At 40.2% G+C, this 22,031-nt stretch overlaps 1 protein-coding gene across 1 annotated transcript; it reads left to right on the top strand.

Annotated features, from left to right (window-relative positions):
* The first annotated feature begins 219 nt into the window (after positions 1-219).
* LOC145124458 (sequence-specific DNA binding transcription factor) lies at positions 220-2,987 on the top strand. The gene is made up of 2 exons (XM_079059795.1): positions 220-990; positions 2,333-2,987. The coding sequence occupies exons 1-2, from the start codon at positions 340-342 to the stop codon at positions 2,753-2,755; spliced, it is 1,074 nt and encodes a 357-aa protein (XP_078915921.1). The 5' UTR covers positions 220-339; the 3' UTR covers positions 2,756-2,987.
* The last annotated feature ends 19,044 nt before the right edge of the window (positions 2,988-22,031 follow it).

The raw sequence follows: 22,031 nt of genomic DNA, 5'->3' as shown, positions 1-22,031 counted from the left end.
CGCAGATGGCTTGGTGAAATCGCAGATGGGCTTAATCCATCTGCGATTTTGATGACTATTTTTGTAATTTGGATTTTTTTGGTTATTTTTACAAAGTAATTAACTATTTTGGTTATATTTGTAATTTTCTCCGAAATAAAATACCCCAAAAGTAAATGCTTGATTACAAGTAGAATTTGGTAGTCTAACAAAAAAAGTAGCTTTATTTTTTCTAAATGCTAGTGGCTTTTTCCCTTTCTTTAGTCCCCTAGCATTTCCAAAAGGACACATACCTCCTACTTTCATGTTAGCAGCTTAAAATCTGTTTTCTCAATTCTAGTATGAGGAGAGGGAGGAAGAATGATCACCATGGATAATAATAAACCAAATAAGCAAGAAATCCCATCTCCCTTCACCAATAAAGATCATGATTCCTCGCCTAGAAAGCCTCCACTCCCCTCCGCCTCCATCGCCGGAGGTAGCGGTGGAGATAGGTTGAAGAGAGACGAGTGGAGTGAAGGGGCGGTTTCGAGTCTACTAGAGGCTTATGAAGCCAAGTGGGTGCTTCGTAATCGAGCCAAGCTAAAGGGTCATGACTGGGAAGATGTGGCTAAGTACGTGTCTTCACGCGCTAATTCAAGCAAGTCGCCTAAAACACAAACGCAGTGTAAGAATAAGATCGAGTCGATGAAGAAACGGTACCGTTCGGAGTCCGCCACCTCCGATGTATCGTCGTGGCCGCTGTTTCCGCGTTTGGATCTGTTGTTGCGTGGCAGCGGTGGTCCTCCGGTTGTAACATCTGGCGGTGATCCACCGTCTTCTTCGACTCTCGTTGCTAACAAACATCCTCTGATGGTGTTTGAACACACGCCTCCACCGCAACCTCTGCCGATGATTCAATCATCGAGTCCGCCGGTCACTCTACCGGTGCCCTTGCCGGTTGCAACTCCGGTACATCAAGTAATTGGACAGAATTCAATCGATTCTAATGGCTTCGATCGGGAGAACAAGGTGCGTGGAGTTCTTTCCATTTCTTTTAAAATTTTAAAATTATATTGTATTTTATACTCTAATCATTTGAAACTTCCAGTATTTTTCTATATTAAATGCAATTTTTTATTCATATATTGGAACAAATATTAAATTTCTAATAGAAAAATAGGAAAAGCGTAGAAAAACATGACCTATTACATAAAAAAAATAAATAATCTACACTCTTAATTTTGTGCTTGTTACACGCTTTATTATTTAACAATCAATAAGATGAAAATTGTGTTTTAATATTGGGTTTTTTAGAGGGCTTTAAATAGTAAAAACTTTAACGTAGGTTTATGCGTTTAACATGTGGTTTTTGGGCATGTAATAAAATCATGGAAGGTTCCAATAGACATAAAATCAGGATAGTAGTTTTTATGATAATTAGCTACAATAACTATTATAAGTTATATTTTTGTAATATTTTTGTTAGAAAGTATAAAAATACTAATACCATTTATTTATATTCTATGATATATTAACTCAAATATTGATAGAATTAATTTACATAAATGGTTCATGTGGTATAGAGAAATAGACACTTTGGTCCAAGTTTTTTTTCGTTACAACTTGTCCTTGTGGTTTAAGTTTATTACATTGTGCATTCTTTGGCTAACCCCGTTAGAATTGTATTGCTAAGTGCCTGCAAAAAGACATTTTTACCCTATCTTTTTTTTTTTTTTTTTTTTTTTTTTAAATTTTTTGCTTTCTAATAATTAAAAACACAACTAAACAAAAACTCAAAACAACGACGACCACCATTGCCACCCCTCCCCAACCCCTATCAATTTTTCATTTTTTGCAAAGATCATATGTAGACGTTAAATCTAACTATTTTATGTTTATCTTTTGTAAAATGACCAATTTAGTCATATTTTGTCTTTTTTTTTTCTTTAATATTCTTATTAATCAAAACAAAGAACCCCACCCCACCCCACCCCTATCCTTTCTCCCTCCCGTCTTCTCCTTGGCTCTCGTGACTACTCTTATTGATCTTTAAACAATATGATTACTGTTTTTTGCAAATTAAACAAGTGCAAATGATATAATAATTATAATGATATTTTTGTTGATGTAGATATCAAAACCGAAACTTGGCATCTTCTTATTGGATTGTATGGTCATCAAATAATGTATTAGTTTAAGAGTAGGTTTGTGACCAAACCCTAAACCTACTAAAGCATATGGGGCCATTTATCAATAACACGTCATCCTTTTTAAAAAAGAAAAGTTTGCTCACTTTTTATGAAAATTGTATTTTTCCCTTTCTATATATTTTACATGATCAATCCCTTACTTAAACATTTTAATTTAATAGGAAGATGATGTGGTTGGTATGAAAACGAGCGAGAAAGAGAATCAAGTATCTGAAAAAATGGAAATTGAAACTGACTGTAGCACTCCAGCACTTTATAGCAACGAAAAGGGAAAGATACAGACGAAAAACCAAAACCACAAGAATACAAATAATAGAAAAAGACGAAGAAAAGGAGAAAGAGAAAGTTGGGATGTAGCGGAGAGCATAAGATGGTTGGCTAAAGTGATGGTGAGGTCAGAGCAGGCTAAAGTTGAAACAATGCGGGAGTTGGAGAAAATGAGAGCGGATGCTGAGGTGAAAAGAGGAGAAATTGATCTGAAAAGAACCGAGATAATTGCTCATACGCAGTTAGAGATTGCTAGGCTCTTTGCTACAAGCTTTGGTAAGACTGTTGATCCATCTTTAAGGATTGGAAGGAGTTGAGTTGAGTTGAGCTGCCACAATTTTAAGCATATATATACTTTTTATGTACTAATTGTTATAAGAAAACAACAACATTATACATCTATATGTAAATGTAGATGTAAGAGGTTGTTATATGATGTTGATGCATGTTTGTAATTGTATCTTATATTTATGGGAAATTACTTGAAAAGATCCTCACAATTGTGGAAAGATTGTAGAATGAATAATGCAATTTGTTTATTGTGCTGCATTTCCTTATGGATAACCCTACTTGACAAAAAAAATAAATTAAGTAGTTAAATGATGTGCTTTTTTTTTTATTATTTTTTTTTATATTTTAACTTGGTTATTTTTAAAGTAAAAATTTTGTTCACTATAGCTAATGGTCCCAAATCCCGTTATTTATCTAAATAAAAAAATAATCAAATGTACACTATCTTTAGGATGACAATCCATGACACGATACGATAAAAATACAGGATACGAAACAAAAATGGGACGAAATTAAAATTTGAATTCGTGTTGTGTTTTGTTGTGTTCATATTAAGTGTGAAAAATATGATGTGATGTCGTGTTGTGTTCAAGATTCGAAACAAAATCAACACGATATTAACATGTGTTTATCATGCTTTTCGTGTTTATCGTATTTTATAAGATTAATTTCGAATTAGGATTTTGCCTGCCACACGTTGCAACGACGGCAATCCGTTTTGTAAGTTGAATTTTGATGATTGTATTTATAAACGTTAGGTATCATTATATTTTTTTTGGTAGATAATATACAAAGTCGGTATTGTTATGGGTAAAAATTAACTTTTGGAATCTTTTGCAAGATTCGGAACAACATACCGGATAAGATCTTGACCAACATCTTACTCAAGATTTCGTAGGCTACTAACTGGTTCATTTTATTCTTTATTTGCCTACTTCTTCGATTCGTCTTGAATATGTCAATAAAGACTTGATCAATTCGGAATCTCAATAAGAAACACGAGGAAAAGGATTCAGTCACTAAGAATCTCGGATCAAAAGATAAATGTCGAGATTTTAGCATGGTTGTTACTATCCGTTGGAAACATTGGGAAAAAAGATAGTTTGTCTTGAACATGTATACACACGAACACACTACTTTTTACTTGTAATCAACAACAAAGCTTTCAGATTGTACTCTTTCAATTATTTAATAAAAAACATCAAAAACAACTCGACAACTGTCGGCTTCCGAGGTTTTGTGTCGGATATATTAGTCAAAATCAAGGGCTTTCTTCATAACCCTCTTGTCCATCACTTACATTTTTATACTACATTCCGATCTCAACACCACAAACTTTACTAATTTGATTGGTATACACTTAACACAATTTTTTTTTTACCAAAATAGGTACTACCGACTAACTGCAATATATGCAATCAAATGAAAACGTATTATATATGACCAAATTCATACGTACGGAACGTACATAAAGATAAGCACGAAAACGTAAATAAACTAGAATTTATATTGACATGCACATAAAAAAATCGTATTATATGTGACTCGACTCATATGTAGAAAACATAGATAAAAATAAGCACAATAACATAAAAAAATTTACGTTGAAACCGAGACAAACTCGAATTTATACCGAAACATACATAAAAATTAAGGTTTGTTTTTAAAAATTAAGTAATTAACGAAAGAAAGTTCTAAATTTACGTCGAAACGTTGACCACCTTAAATTATAGTGACACACACATAAAAATAAACATGTAAAAAAGTAGTTTTTTTTTAAGTTAACAAACGAAAGTTATTAAGTAAAATAAGATAATGTATACTACGGGGGATAAACATGAAAGTTTACAAAATGAAGGCGGTTAAAGCGATATTTTACAAAGCTCATATTGAAAGGGTCAAAGTGACATTTTAAAAAATAATGTGGTGAAAAATATAATTTTACAAAGTATTTAAAAATTAGAGGGGTGAAAAATGTCATTCCATAAAGTAGAGAGGTGTCAAGTATCAATGGAAACATCCATAAACATCGTATGTTAATATATTGCTAGTAACTTGCTTGCCACACATTGCAACGCGGCCAATCCGTTTTATAAGTTGAATTTTGATAATCGTATTGATAAAAATTATGTATCATTTCATTTGTTGGTAGATAAATATACACGGTAAGTGGAGTACCCTGACTAACTCCACTTCATACAGTCAAATTAAAACGTATTATATGTGACTCAACTCATACGTAGGAAACATACATAAAGTAAGACAAAAACGTATACAAAATTTACGTCAAAACATAAAGAAACTCGAATTTATACCAACACGTACATAAAAATAAGTTAGTAATTTTTTTTTAAGTTAATGAACATAATTTCAAATAATCAAAAATATATTATATATGACCCGAATCATAAGTAAAAATATACATAAAACATAGCAGAAAACGCGAAAAAATAACGTCAAAAAAAGTAAGTATTTTTTTCTAAATTCATGAATGAAAGTTCTAAATTTACGTTGAAATGTTGACCACCTCGAATTTATATCGATACATACATAATAATAAACACGTAATAAATTAGTTTTTTTTAAAGCTAACGAACGAAAGTGATTTTATATATATAAATTCGAAAAATATCATATTTGCCCAACAAACTTGTTACGTTTGTTTTAAAAGATCACCTATTTATTTTTTTGGTACAAAAAGAGAATGAAGTATAAAGTGACTTGTTGAAATGGTCCCTTGACCCTTGATAAAAGGTTTCGTTGCCAAATCATCATAAAATATGTGAGATGGATGCTTACTCACTGCTTAAGTGGCAGCTGAGTGTGGTCCACAATGCAACCCTTAGACCCCAAGAATTGCCACGTCGTCGATGATCCCATTATATAATGTAAGCGATACTCTAGTTAGTTCATCTCGCCCACTTTGTTACCTTTATGAGTTTCTCTCCTTTGTTCTTCCTTCTCCACCAAATAGATTTTAACCTCGATCATTTCCAGACAATGTCTCAAAAAACCTTCTCCAATAACGGTGGATTTCGTGAGACAGATTTAGACATTCCACCTACTGAGTACGAGCTTCTTGCCATGGAAACCCAAGTGGAGCTGGAACAGATGGGACAACAGCTGCAGGAGGAAATGAGGGCGATGAGGACTGATCTTCGTGAGATGAGGAACGTCTTGAAGGCAATTGTAGCGATTGGCATGACTCTTGTTTCTGGTGTTGTTTATGGGGTTTTTGGTTGTGGGGGTTTCGGTTTAGGGTGGATGTAGTTTGTGGGTTATTGATGGCGATTTTAGGGTTTTTGGGTTATGGATTTTGGGTTTTTTGGGGTGGTTTTCTGTTGGTTTTTGTTCTAGTTGTCGTCATCACTGGATAGTATTATGATAGGTTTAAGTTTGTTAGTAATGGTAGTATTTAGATGGGTTAAAACTATTTTTTGGGGATTTTGGATAGTAGAAAACCTCGTGAATCATGTATGTATAACCACTGTTGTATGAATGTTGTTTGGAATCGAAAGGAAACTGTATTCTACTACCTTTTCATGTTCATGTTATCTTTTGATTTTTTTATTAGTGCATGCATTTCAAATTGTATGACCATTGTTGTATGAATGTTGTTTGGAATCGAATGGAAACTGTATTCTACAACCTTTTCATGTTCATGTTATATTTTGATTTTTTTATTAGTTCATGCATTTCAAATTGTATGACCATTGTTGTATGAATGTTGTTTGGAATCGAATGGAAACTGTATTCTACTACAAATTATGTTTATGTTATATTTTGACTTTTTTTTTATTAGTGCATGCGTTTCAAACCAGAATTCCTTGTAGCAATGGTAGATTTGTGTTTAAGCTTGTCTTTTGATGTTAAAGGTTGGCTTTAGATGGATTGTAGTATACTGGGATGGTACCTAATTGTCAACATACAAAGTACAAACAAAAGTGCAATGCTATTTTAGGTGTTTTCTTAGTTGTATACTTGAGTTGTGTTACAAACCAAAATACAATGTCATTTTGGTACATTATTACGTGTATATTAGGTTTAGGTCAACAGTCAAAGTAGAATGTCACAAACCAAAGTACAATGGGATGGTACCTATTTTTAAACAATCAAATTACAAACCAGAGTACAATTTTATTTTTGGTCTAATGTTACATGTATTTTAGGTTTGGGTCAACAGTCAAAGTAGAATGCTTAAATGGGTGTATAGTAGGTAATTGTCAACATACAAAGTACATTGTTTTATTTACAAATTAATGTTTTAATCACACACTCGCAAACAAAACAAGACCCTAAATAATGTAACCATGACAACAAAAAACAAACACATCTAAACATACTTGTAACGACCCCATTTTTCAAATGAAAATTTTCATTTTTGATTAACCAAAACACATTCCCATAAACCGCGAATTCCAAATACAATTGTTTTCAAAAACTCATATCAATTACAATTTTATTTCAAAACATCAGAAGGTCCCCTAATAGTGTCTGAGAGAGTGCACACCACGCCATCAAGCCTTGCCCTTGCTCTTGGGCTCAGATGTACCTGAAACGAATCCACAAACTGTGAGCTAATGCTTAGTGAGTCCCCTAGAGCATACCCCACACACAATCCACATAATTGTTGGATAAGGTGTCTAAGTCCGTAACTATATTTGGTATGTACTTGACCCGACCCGGCATGGTCCATTTGGGCTGCACTTCACCGAAACAATTTGTATGGATAATCTTTTGAGAATAGTATAGTTATGATTTATTAATATATTATTAGTTATAATATATTAATTTGAAATCATATTATTTAATTAGTATTGATCAAGAATTAATTTAGTGATCAAAATGAACTAATTAAATATGGACTCTTATATATATAGAATGGGCCAAGTTCATTTAGGTTAGGCTAAGCTTGCATGGATAGTCCATGGAGTTTTTAACCCATGGATCCTATGGAAATGAAAGGTCATGGGTATTAGGGTTTACATGAATGTAACCCTAATCCTCCATACTATATAAAGAGGTCTTTGGCACATGAAACGACACTAGTGTGTGAGTACAAAGGGTGGGCCGATTTCTACTTGGTGCATACTATTCTCTCAAGTCTTCTAAGGTGTTTTGGTGATTTGTGATTCCACTTGAGGCATCCACATTATTGGTGTTAGGCTCTCAAGACTCCAAGCAATCAACCACAAGAAAAGGTATGTTATTCTACTAAGTTTTTATATTACAAGTACCCCATAACATGCTAGTTAGGTTGAGAACCTTGGAAAATGAATATTTGCATGTATAATAGAGAAAACATAGATCCAAGGTTTCTAGGGTTGCATGTACACCATAGGAGTGTTAGAATGCTCAAAACCCATCAATAACACATATCATATTAGCTATAAAAGCTACACATATCACATAAGCCATGCATACAACATATAAGGATGTCGTGGGCTCCACCCAGGGTCTTATACCTTCATGCCATGGGCTCCCCTATGGTCTTTACCTAGGAAGCCCATGGGCTCCCCCATATGCTCTTATATCTAACTGCCACGGGCTCCCCCCGGGGTCTTCCATACAACAACATACATAATCAACTAGCATATCATATATCAAAGAGGTATCTAACTAACACATACATAAACATATAAGGATGCCGTGGGCTCCCCCCAGGGTATTATACCATCATGTCATAGGCTCCCCCGCATGGTCTTCACCTAGGAATGCCACGGGCTCCCCCACATGGTCTTATATCCGACTGTCACAGGCTCCCCCGGGGTCTTCCATGCAATAACATACATAATCACTAGCATACCACTTAGCATAAAGCTAAATATCATACCATATACATCTACTACAGCTAGTGTACCACATATCATAAAACGGGCCGGCCTTGGTGCAGTAGACCCATTGGTATGGTGAGAAGACTCACCTCTCGAATGCTGAACTAACAAGCTAGAATCAGATATGTCCCACGTGCTGCTCCAAGTCAACCTCCTATAATCATTGTGTGAAACTTGTCATAATTCCATAATTACCCTCAAAGTCAACCCTGGTCAAAGTCAAGGTCAATAGTCAAGGTCAACAGTCCATGTTGACCTCAACTCATCGAGTTCCCACATAATCCAGAAAACCTGGACAAACCCTAGCCAACTCGCCGAGTTCTTTCATCAACTCGACGAGTCCACTTGATATCCAGTAGTCGGGTAAACCCGATCCGACTCGTCGAGTTGCCAGGGAAACTCGTCGAGTCCCCCTCCCTGTTTGCTTATTATGATAATCCATCGAATGCAGGGACTCTAGGGCTTATATCTGAAACCCTAAGATGTCTAGAAGGATAAAGTTTCCAACTTTACCTTCTAGAACTACTCTAAATGCTCCAAGGTCCTTATCAAAGGTTGGAAAGCTCAAAAGCTTTGCCAAGTGGTCCAAGACTCTAGGGATCTGGAATCCTTCCTTTCCAGAAGAGTTTCTAGTCCTCAAAACGTTTCAAAGATGGAGGCTTTATGGACATACATGTCCAATGCATGTCTTTAAGTCAAAATGGCCAAAAAGGGGAAATATACTCTAAAAACCCTTGCATGGCATCCTTGCTTGACCAAAAGCTAGATCTAGCCCACCTTGGGACTATGTTGCCCTGGAGATCCATAAAGTTGCAAACTTTATGAACCCCATGCATGCAATCAACAAGAATGATAGGAAATGAAGGGTAAACTCAAGATCTAGCCATATTCTAAGATAAAAATCGAGTCTTGAAGACTTACAACAGTCCACAAGATGGTCAAGCTCAAGAGTGAGGGCTTGGTTTGCTGTATCTTCTCCTTCTTCTCACTATCTCCTTCTTATTAAGCTCCACAAATCACTCTAGCTCACAAAATGAAAGAGAATGGGTGTTAGGGTTTAGCACAATTGTTATTAGGGTTTGAAGGCTGATGGAGGGTCAGCCTCAAGGTTCTTAAGGAGATTATATAGGGTGCAAACCATAAAAATTAGGGTTTCTCTCTACAGCTCCTACTCGTCGAGTCGGCCTTCCGACTCTTCGAGTAGGACCCAACCCCCGCGTCCACACGATAACCTCTACTCGACGAATCGGAGCTCCCAACTCGTCGAGTTCCAGCACCAAAACCCTAACATTGGGAAAATTAAATTAATACATGGAACGGATGTTACAAATCTCCCCTACTTGAACTAGACTTCGTCCTCGAAGTCTGCCGACCCAAATAAGTCCGGGTAGTGGTCGCGCATCTTATCCTCTGGCTCCCATGTCCATTCGGAGCCCCTTCGGTGCTGCCATTGCACCTTTACCAGCTTTACTTCCTTGTTCCGAAGAACCTTGGTCCTCCTATCTAGAATTGCAACAGGCCTTTCAATGTAGTTCATGCTCTCATCCACCTGAATATCGTCTAGAGAGACGATTGTGGCCGCGTCTGTGACACACTTCTTAAGCTGTGACACATGGAAGGTATTGTGAATCTGGCTAAGCTCATCCGGCAGATCCAAGCGATAGGTCACCTTGCCCACCCAGGTCGTGATTCTGAACGGTCCAATATATCGGGTCCCTAGCTTGCCCCTCTTCCTAAACCTGATGACTCCCTTCCATGGTGACACCTTTAGTAGCATGAAGTCCCCCACCTGAAACTCAAGGTCCGATCACCGCCGGTCAACATAACTTTTCTGACGACTCTGTGCAACCCTCAGCCAGTCACGCACCTGCTGAATCAGCCCGGTTGTCTTGAGCACTACCTCAATGCTCCCCATGACCCGATGTCCAACTTCGCCCCAACATATCGGGGTCCTGCATCTCCTACCATACAACATCTCAAATGGAGGTCGGTCGATGCTTGCATGGTAACTGTTATTGTACGAAAACTCTACCAATGGAAGGTGCGTATCCCAACTCCCTCCAAAATCCAACACATATGCTCGCAACATATCCTCCAGTGTCTGGATCGTCCTCTCGCTCTGGCCATCTGTCTGGGGGTGGTACGTCGTACTAAAATGCAGCTGAGTGCCTAGTTCTTCGTGGAACTTCTTCCAGAACCTAGATGTAAACCGAACATCCCTGTCAGAGACTACCGACACTGGCACTCCGTGTCTAGCCACCACCTCTCGCACATAAATATCCGCCAACTTCTCAACGGATATAATCTCAAAGATCGGAATGAAGTGGGCACTCTTCGTCAGTCTGTCTACGATCACCCATATAGCGTCCACACCTCTCGCCGTCCTTGGTAACTTCGTAATGAAGTCCATAGTGATCTCTTCCCACTTCCACATGGGAATGGGTAGTGTCTGAACCTTGCTGTGAGGCCGCTGATGCTCGGCCTTGACCTTCTTGCAGGTCAAGCACCGCTCCACAAACCAGGCGATCTCCCGCTTCATGCAAGGCCACCAGTAACTCAGTCTCAAATCTCTATACATTTTTGTAGCCCCTGGATGTATAGAGAACTTGGACTTGTGCGCCTCCTCCAATATCTTCTGCCTCACTCTTCCAGTCACCGGTACACATACCCGACTACACTGTGTCAAAAGGCCACGACTATCCTTAACAAACAAAGGATATTGCCCCCGGATCCGCTCTATCTTCCAATTCTCCTTTTTCACCCACTCGATTTGAGCCTCCTTGATCATATCCAACAATGGAGAGATCACTGTCATCCTCAAACAAACGTTCCTAATCGAGGAACCTGCCGCCTTGCGGCTCAAAGCATTGGCCACTACGTTGGCCTTCCTAGGATGGTATAGGATCTCACAATCATAGTCCTTTAGCACGTCCAACCATCTTCTCTGTCGCATGTTGAGGTTCTGCTGATCCATCAAATACTTCAAATTTTGTGATCAGTATAGATGTTGCACCTCACTCCATACAAGTAGTGCCTCAAAATCTTGAGGGCAAACACCACTGCCCCCAATTCCAGGTCGTGAGTGGGGTAGTTCGCCTCGTAAGGCTTCAACTGCCTCGAGGCGTAAGCTATCACATGCCCCCTCTGCATCAGTACCGCACCTAACCCTGAAATCGATACGTCGCAGTACACCACCAAATCATCTAACCCCTCCGGTAACACTAGAATTGGATCCTCACATAATTTCCATCTCAGGGTCTCAAAAGCCAACTGCTGATCCGTACCCCACCGAAATGTCACATTCTTCTTGGTCAAGCGGGTCAAGGGCACCGCAATCTTAGAGAAATCCTGGATGAATCTCTGATAATAGCCCATTAGACCCAGAATCATTCTTCGGTATTTCCCACCGCATCACTGCCTCAACCTTAGCTAGATCAACCAAAATACCCTCCTGGTTGATGATGTGCCCCAAAAATGGTACCTCCCGCAGCCAAAAATCACACTTGGAGAACTTGGCATACAGCCTCTCCGCCCTCAGGGTCTCCAATACCTCCCTCAGATGCTGCTCGTGCTGCTCTTTGGTCTTAGAGTAGACCAGGATATCATCAATAAAAACAATTACCGACCGATCCAGTATCGTTCTACACACCCTTTTCATGAGGTCCATGAACGTTGCTGGGGCATTGGTGAGACCAAATGACATCACCATAAACTCATAATGCCCATACCGAGTCCTGAAAGTTGTCTTCGGTATGTCCTCATCTCGAATCCTCATCTGATGGTATCCCGACCGAAGATCAATCTTGGAAAACCAAGACACACCCTGCAGCTAATCGAACAAATCATTGATCCTCGGTAATGGATAACAGTTCTTCACTGTTAGTTTGTTCAGCTCTCGATAATCAATGCATATCCTGTGTGATCCATTCTTCTTTTTCACAAACAGGATTGGAGCTCCCCACGGGGAACTGCTCGGACGGATAAACCCTCGGTCTAGCAACTCCTGAAGCTGCGTAGATAGCTCCTACATCTCAGGCGGTGCTAGCCGGTATGGTGCCTTCGCTATCGGAGCGGCACCCGACACCAAATCAATGCGAAACTCCACTTGCCTCTACAGAGGCACTCCTGGTAACTCTTCGGGAAAAACATCCCGAAATTCCTGTACAACCGGCACACTGCCCACATCCGTCGTGGTCTCAACCCTCATATCCGAGATATAAGCCAAAAATCCCGTACATCCCTGCTGCAGAAATCTCCTTGCCCTCGCAGCCGAACAGAGGGTTGGTCCATGTGAGGCCCTCTCACCATGTATAACCAGTTCTCCCCCACTTGGGGTTCGAACCCTCACTAACTGGCGCTCGCAATCGATCATGGCCCCATTGGCCCCTAACAAATCCATCTCGACTATCACCTTCAGCCCTCGCAACGGTATCGGGACTAAATCAACACAAAACCTCTCTCCCAACACATTCAGGACACAATCCTGATACACCCTCGCAACACTCACAGTGCGGTCGTCTGCAATCTCTACCTCGAGCGGGGAATCAAAAGTTCCCGACGCATCCCGAAACTTCATGCTAAGCGCAAGAGACACGAACGATCGGGTAGCACCCGAATCAAACAAAACATCAGCCGACATACCATTGACCAAAAAGGTCCCTATACAAGCACAATGTACACATAAGCAATACAAATAAATATAGAGCAGAGAAGAATAAACATGTACTATCCACAACGTCTGGCGCTGCCCGAGCCTCCTCGGTAGTCATCTGAAATGCGCGGCTCTTCACCGCTGGAGCATCCGCCTTAGCAGGGCGGCCATCAGTAATCCTCATCGTGGAGGGCGTGGGCGCTGTCACTGCTCCTCCCCCTCCCTGCAACCTCGGACAATCGGCCTTTTTATGGTGAGTCTGGTTGCAGTGGAAACATATCAGGCCCTTCTTAGGGCAATCCCTGCTCAAGTGACCCTGCTGGCCACATGCGTAACATCTTGAGCCTGCTGTCCGACAAGCCCCACTGTTCGATTTACCGCACCTGGCACACCGGCCCCGACCCTGCTGGCCCCTGCTGGAAGTGTCTGAGGTCTTAGGCTTTTTATCCTGACCCACCGTTGCATGTGCCTACTCCGGCTTCCACTTGGTGTGGAAGTCCAACTCCATCTCCCTCTCACGTGCCTTATCTACCATCTCATTCATGGTTTTTCACCCTGTAAAGCTCACAAACTCCCGGATATCATCCCTCAGCATGGAATGATATCTCGTCCTCTGCATGTCCTCATCGATAGCATACTGTGGGATCAACAATACTCGCTCCCGAAACTTGGTGGTGATCTCCGCCACAGTCTCGGTGGTCTGCTGGAGCTCCTAGAACTTCCTCACCATCCGTTGCACCTCAATAGCTGGTGCAAACTCCAAGTCAAATCGCCGAACAAACTCGGCCCATGTCATCTCAGCCACACCGGCCGCTCCCACCTGACTAATCACCTCACCCCACCAGTCTCGGGCTCTGTCTCTCAACATGCATGAAGCGAAACCCACCTTTTCCGCATCCGGGCAAGAACTCGTGCGCTGGGCATTCTTGATATCCGCCACCCAGTGTCGACTCATGATGTGGTCCCTGACCCCGAAAAACTCCGGTGCTCCATACACCTTGAACTTCCCGAAAACGAGGGAGTTCGTGCCCCGACCTGGCCTGCAGCAATCTCGGCTCTGAATGACCTGAGCCTCTCCTCCATAATCTCGATCATCCCCTCCTTGACCATCCCAAAGATCACTGGGGTAGCGTCAAGGATGCCCTTCGTCACCTCGGCTGCAATGATCTCGCGCAACCTCTCATCAATGGGCTCTGCATCGCTGCCCGATCCGGATCCAGATCCTGATCCCCCTGTCCCAAATCGTGTCACCACCATGCTGAACTGAAATGTAATAAACCGTAATAATCAGGACATCTATATAGGGGATCTTCCTGCACCGGTCCTCCTTAGAGCTGTCAGATCTAGCATTGGTTTGGGTGCATGTCCTGTGATTTAAGTAGTACGGGCCCAATACTACCTTCCACAGCTACTTGTACCTTCCCCAAAGCTCTACCTGATAACTCCAATTCGTCCCAAAGTAAACCATATCCCACAAACCACCGCATAACCTAAATCCCAGGTTGTCCTAAGATTTGCTCTACCCATATCAATCAGACCAATCATAACAGGTTGCCTTTATGCATGCAAGTTATACACAAAAAAGGATCAGATAGACTTTCGAATAAGAGATTCTACCCTAGGACCACAACCAAATGAGGAATAGGAAATAAGGCCAAATCAATCATTCTAAGGTTATAAGCTCCTAACCGTATACAATATTAAAAGCATACACATAGCAAGATCCATACGATTATCAAAGCTAAAATATCAGTATAACATGGCTAACATATTGGGGAATTACTTACTTGGCTCGGCTGATCACGCGCGTTGCACTCTCATCTTTTCCATTCTTTAAAAGTATTTAACTTTTATTTTTGAAAACCATTTTACCATTTCCTCAGTTTGAGTCCTGACACACCCGAGAGTGTGCCCGAATCCCTCAAACCAAGGCTCTGATACCAACTTGTAACGACCCCATTTTTCAAAGGAAAATTTTCATTTTTGATTAACCAAAACACATTCCCATAAACCGTGAATTCCAAATACAATTGTTTTCAGAAACTCATATCAATTACAATTTTATTTCAAAACATCAGAAGGTCCCTAAAAAGTGTCTGAGAGAGTGCACGTCGCGCCATCAAGCCTTGCCCTTACCCTTGGGCTCATATGTACCTGAAACGAATCCACAAACTGTAAGCTAATGCTTAGTGAGTCCCCCAGAGCATACCCCACACACAATCCACAATCCACATATCATATTAGCTATAAAAGCTACACATATCACATAAGTCATGCATACAACATATAACGATGCCGCGGGCTCCCCCCAGGGTCTTATACCTTCATGCCATGGGCTCCCACATGGTCTTTACCTAGGAAGGCCATGGGCTCCGCCACATGGTATTATATCCAACTGCCACGTGCTCCCCCTCGGGGTCTTTCATACAATAACATACATAATCAACTAGCATATCATATATCACAGAGGTATTTGCCTAACACATACATAAACATATAAGGATGCCGTGGGCTCCCCCAGGGTCTTATACCATCATTCCATGGGCTCCCCCACATGGTCTTCACCTAGGAATGCCACTGGCTCCTCAACATGGTCTTATATCCGACTGCCACGGGCTCCCCCAGGGTCTTCCATGCAATAACATACATAATCACTAGCATACCACTTAGCATCAAGCTAACTATCATACCACATATCTCTACTACATCTAGTGTACCACATATCAGAAAATGGGCCGGCCTTGGTGCCGTAGACCCATTGGTATGGTGAGAATACTCACCTCTCGAATGTTAAACTGATAAGCTAGAATCAGATATGTCACACGTGTTGCTCCAACTCAACCTCCTATAATCATTGTGTGATTAACTTGTCATAATTCCATAATTACCCTCAAAGTAAACCCTGGTCAACAGTCAAGGTCACAGTCCATGTTGACCTCAACTCGTCGAGTGCATCCAGCAACTCGTCGAGTTCCCACATAATCCAGAAAACCTGGACAAACCCTAGCCAACTCGCCGAGTTGTTTCATCAACTCGACGAGTCCACTTGATATCCAGTAGTCGGGGAAACCCGATCCGACTCGTCGAGTTGCCAGGGCAACTCGTCAAGTCCCCCTCCCTGTTTTCTTATTATGATAATCCATCGAATGCAGGGACTCTAGGGCTTAGATATGAAACCATAAGATGTCTAGAAGGATAAAGTTTCCAACTTTACCTTCTAGAACTACTCCAAATGCTCCAAGGTCCTTATCAAAGGTTGGAAAGCTCAAAAGCTTTGCCAAGTGGTCCAAGACTCTAGGTATCTGGAATCCTTCCTTTCCAGAAGAGTTTCTAGTCCTCAAAACGTTCCAAAGATGGAGGCTTTATGGACATACATGTCCAATGCATGTCTTTAAGTCAAAATGGCCAAAAAGGGGAAATATACTCTAAAAACCCTTGCTTGACCAAAAGCTAGATCTAGCCCACCTTGGGACTATGTTGCCCTGGAGATCCATAAAGTTGCAAACTTTATGAACCCCATGCATGCAATCAACAAGAATGATAGGAAATGAAGGGTAAACTCAAGATCTAACCATATTCTAAGATAAAAATCGAGTCTTCAAGACTTACAATAGTCCACAAGATGGTCAAGCTTAAGAGTGAGGGCTTGGTTTGCTGGATCTTCTCCTTCTTCTCACTATCTCATTCTTATTAAGCTCCACAAATCACTCTAGCTCACAAAATGAAAGAGAATGGGGGTTAGGGTTTAGCACAATCGTTCTTAGGGTTTGGAGGCTGATGGAGGGTCAGTCTCAAGGTTCTTAAGGAGATTATATAGGGTGCAAACCCTAAAAATTAGGGTTTCTATCTATAGCTCCTACTCGTCGATTCGGTCTTCCGACTAGTCGAGTAGGACCCAACCCCCGCATCCACATGATAGCCTCTACTCGACGAGTCGGAGCTCCGAACTCGTCGAGTTCCAGCACCAAAACCCTAACATTGGGAAAATTAAATTAATACATGGAACGAATGTTACAATAAACCCTAAATTTTAGGGTTTGTTCCCTATTTAAACAACCTTATACCTCCCTTGGACCTTCTAGAGACAACCTCCACTCCTTCTAAACCCTAATCTCGAGTCTCATCCTTGTGTGTGAAGATTTTGAAGCTTTTAGTAATTTTGGTGTTTTCTTGTTGAAGAAGAAGGCCTTTGAAGAAGGTGGGGTTGCATGCAAGCTTGTGGATCCTGAAACTACCTCACCTTGTGCATCTTTTGAAGGTGTAAAGTCCATACCTTGTTGATTTTCTTTCTAGATCTCTTTAGATGGGTATTTATGAGCTTTTTGTCCTAAAGCTTGGACCTTTGTGAGTATGGGATACTCCAGAGCATTTTTGGTTGTCCTTTTAGATGTTTTAGAGTGCCTTGATTCATAGAAATGGTTTCTTTATCATTTCCTTTGGTCCATGCATGAGTTAATTAACTTTGAGTGTTGTAAACGTTAAGGTTTTGTGTTTTGAGCCCTATCTAGCCATGCAAATTTGAAAGTCAGTGACTTTATGGGTTAAGACATTCTATTGTGGTCAGATCTGAAGTTGGAATAAGTGACTTAAAGGATTAAGACACAAAATTTGGAGTTTGGGGACCAGGCCGAGTATGTTGGGCGTACTCCTGGCTACGCCCCGCGTAGCCAAGCCTGTCCCCGATTTTGCTGATTCGAGATGTATGCCCCACGTAGGAAGAGTACCCCCCACGTACAGACCGAGAGGGTTGACTTGTTGACTTTTGCTGACTTTTGACTTTTGGTCACAAGATTGAGGGTTTTGGACTATGGAAGGGCAAAATGGTCTTTTTTCCATTTAGGGGCGTAGTCGTGGGATTTGGACTTATAAGTCGGGTTAATGACCTCAATTGATTAGGGTTACTTTTTTTGTTTATTAGGCGGAGTCTAGTTCTGGCAGTTCGGGAGTGAGATTTATCAGTCATCAGTATTAGGTAAGTCTCCTAACTTATTCTTACCTGTGTGGTAGAATAGCTGTATATATTTACATGTGATGACCAACTGGGTCTAAGTGATATTACTGTGTATGTATGGTTTTTATGTGTTGAGACTTCAGGTAGTCTCTAGGGTTGCTGATAACCCACAGGGCATGCTGTTTTGCCGACTGAGACTTCGGGTAGTCTCCAAGGTTGCTAATAACCCATAGTTGTTTATTTGTGTTGTGCTGTGTGTGGTATTTAAGGGAACTCACTAAGATTCATGCTTATAGTTGTGGATTATATGTGTTCCAGGTAATTCTGAGGATTGCGGGAAAGCGAAGGTCTGATTGTACACACTCGTTGGGAGATTTTGTTACTAGGCATTATGTGGCACTCTGATATTTGTAGTGATGATTTACACTTGATACTTGTGATTTTCCGATGGTTTGGTTTATGAATAATATTTTGGGTGAATTGAAAATGAAAATTTTGGTTTGAAATTTGAGGTGTTACAGGAAGGCAGATCGCGAAGGATTAACCTGGTACGCTGGGCGTACCAGAAGTATGCTAGGCGTACGCGATCATGACCTAAACCCTAATCTCGGGGATTTGAGCCCTATTTAAGCTACTTAACTTCCCCAAACCCTTATTTTTTTAGCCTCCATCCTCTTTAACCCTAATATTGAAACCCTAGCCCTATTTATGAGATCCTTGAGTTTTTTAGTGTTGTGGAGTGTTCTTGGTGCATCTTGGAGAAGGAGGAGCTCAATGAAGAAGTGTTGGTTGTATAGAATCTTGTAGATCTGGACCTTGTTCACCTTGATCTTTCTTCTGGAGGTATACAGTTTGAATCTTGTTGATGCATTTGTTAGATCTAGCTAGATTTAGATGTTATGAGCTTTTGGTCACTTTACTTCATAAAGTTTAGATCTTGAAAGTTTGTGACCTTGTTATGGATAAACTTGGAAACTTTATCCATCTAAAAATCATTTCGATTCATATATAAAGGTTGGGAACTTGGAATTAATGGATTAAGTAAGAAAGATGCACTTTTGGTCCCTTGAAACTTAAAAGACTAGATCTAGGTTGTTTGGACCATTCTAATGGATAAAGTTGGAAACTTTATCCATTATGGAGCTATTAGGAACCATAAAAAATGTGATATTGGCCCTTTTATCCCTTCCATTCAAAAGTTAAGATGTATTAATGGATAAATAAGTTAGGGTTTTAGCTTTTGGACCTTTTCTAGCCATGAAAGTCATAAAGGTGGAAACTTTATGACTTAAGTCAATGTTTTGAGTCTAGATATGAGGTCTGGACAAAAGGCCTTAATGGCTAAATTGTTTAACGGGATTATTGGAACCAACTCGTGTACGTGCGACATACCTGGGAGTACGCTTAGTGTACTAGGTTGAGATCGTGTACGTTGGGTGTAAGTTGAGTACGTTGGGTGTACTCAGCTGCCATTGTCTTTGACTTTTGTTGACTTCATGTGACTGTTGACTTCCTTTGACCAGTTTAACTTTTGGTCAAACTTGAGTAGAATTGAACATTTGTCTAAGGAATTTTTTCAGTTTGGATTTAGGAAAGCTTGGGTTGGGATGTTTTGTTGCTGAGGTAGCTGTCGGGCTTCTGTTGAATAGTTCAGGTGAGTCTCCTCACTGTGCTTGTGGGTCGAAGGAACTAATGTCGGCCCACTGGATTATGTTGTAGGATAGTAGTGGTCTTAGTGACACTTACTGATATGTTTGTATGTGCTTGCTACCAAGTGGGGTTGATACAGACATGACACAACTATTTGTTGTCATATGGGGTTGATACGGACCTAACACAACTATTTGTTTTCATACGGGATTGACATGGACCCGACACATCTATTTGTTGTCATATGGGGTTGATACGGACCTAACACAACCACATGCTATTATATGTATATATGTTGTATGTGGTACTTTGGGGAACTCACTAAGCTTTGTGCTTACAGTTTATGTTTATGGTTTCATGTACTTCGTTTTCAAAAGAAAGGGCTCGGATTGATCGCACTGCATCCCCTGGAGTTTTATTCCGCACGAAATGTTTACGAATTACTCTGATGTTTTGAGAATACTTTGACTCTGATCGTCTTTTGGAACAATTAATGAATGGCTTTAACTTATTTAAAAATGAAGTTTTTACTTATTTGAAAAGAGGTTCGGTTGATGCCTTACTTGCCTTCCAAAACATTGCTTCATATTGAGCACCAAGAACAATTAACCCCTGGATTTCCTATGTTCTATGTCTTGGAATAAATCTTTCACTGCTTCAGTTAACCCCTGCATTTACATCATAAGGACAGTTAGAACATGATCATAAATGAAACACCTAAAGCATAATGAACACAACCATACATTATGTTAATATGAAATCAATGTGTTGCCATAACCAGATTCAAGATGCACATCTTCTTTCGGATTTTGTAGAAACCATCTCCATTTGTCTTTGTTTTCCACACATATCACAACCCAAGCTATTAGGTAGATATGATTGTTTCTATTTGTAACATCCCAAAAATTTCAACAAATTTAAACCTTTCAAAACAAATCATTTATTAATAAAAGCGTTTACAAACCATTATCTCCAAAACATTATTTAAAATCTAAGTCTCCCAATATTCAATCAGTTGTAAAACCAAGGATGTGTACGGTCACGCCTTCATCTTTCCACGGTCCACTGAAGTACCTGAAACCATTAACTAAAATTGTAAGCATGAAGCTTAGCGAGTTTCCCTTAAATACCAGCGCACAAACAGATAATATATACCAATAACAGCATGTACTGGGTCCACAGCTAAAAGACTGGAATACCCCTAAGCGCACTATATGAGTCTGGCTTGCCTATCAGGCACACGGTTAGTATTTGGCTTGCTCTTGAGCCCACAACATAACTTTGGCTTGCCCTCAGGGCCCACAGCTGTGATATCCCCATTTTCACGGTCAGAAAAGACCGATTTTGTTTATGCTTTGTTTAAAAATCAGAGTAACATTTTAAATAAAAGTGTTGCGGAATTTGTTCCCAAAATAAAATTATGATAAAGACTTATCAAAGCATTTCCGTAGAAATGTATTTCATTAAAAACATCGGGATGTCATGTTCGATACAGATCAAAAGCATAAACAGTACAATATAGCCTTACTACATTTATTCATAATCTCTCATCCCAAACATCATATCTATGCTCGTGCGCCACTACTTGTAATACAAGAAACTGAGTGGGTCAGGCTTGGGAGCCTGGTGAGCACATAGGGTTTTCAACCCACAATAAATAAGTTTATTAATTTCATCAATCAACAATAACCCGATTACCCGTTCCCGTTATCCTCACATTACGTCCCTAAAACACCTATCATAAGGGACCTAGACTAAGGATCAATATCGGGATGGACACTACTGCCAAGGGGTTTCCTTAGCAATAAATGTCCTAAAGGCAACCATGAGGGGGATGGAGTACACCGGTGAACACATCGTTCACAAACACCTACAGGTTGCGAGCCTGCTAGCGTTCCACTGGACTGTCTAGAAGAGTCTGTGGTCGTCATCCATACTCCGCTAGATGACAGAATCAACAACAACAACATCGAGGCCTCTCAGCATTTTATCACACATCGTCTTATTATATCTACCCATGTTTTACCCCAACATTTTTGTAGATATAAAATACATATACAGTTTAAATTATTTAAAACATGTATAAAAATCTTTCATCAGTATAGGCAGCAAGTATTCAGATAATATGCACACTTAACACGTAATTAATATAAAATACTTCATATCTATGTGTAAGATGAAAGTAACTATGCACTCACCTGATTAGGTGGTGACTC

Source organism: Lactuca virosa, chromosome 7 (assembly GCF_052849685.1).
Source record: "Lactuca virosa cultivar CGN04683 chromosome 7, Lactuca_virosa_CGN04683_v6, whole genome shotgun sequence".
Classification (NCBI taxonomy): Eukaryota; Viridiplantae; Streptophyta; class Magnoliopsida; order Asterales; family Asteraceae; genus Lactuca; species Lactuca virosa.
Note: the sequence above shows the minus strand (reverse complement) of the source record. Positions and strands in the feature narration are given on the sequence as shown.

What these genes read in the sequence shown, in the direction of transcription:
- LOC145124458 (XM_079059795.1), top strand. Translation starts at nt 340, where the DNA reads ATGATCACCATGGATAATAATAAACCAAATAAGCAAGAAATCCCATCT. An exon ending in GCTTCGATCGGGAGAACAAG is followed by an intron (nt 991 to 2,332) that starts GTGCGTGGAGTT and finishes TTAATTTAATAG; the next exon opens with GAAGATGATGTGGTTGGTAT.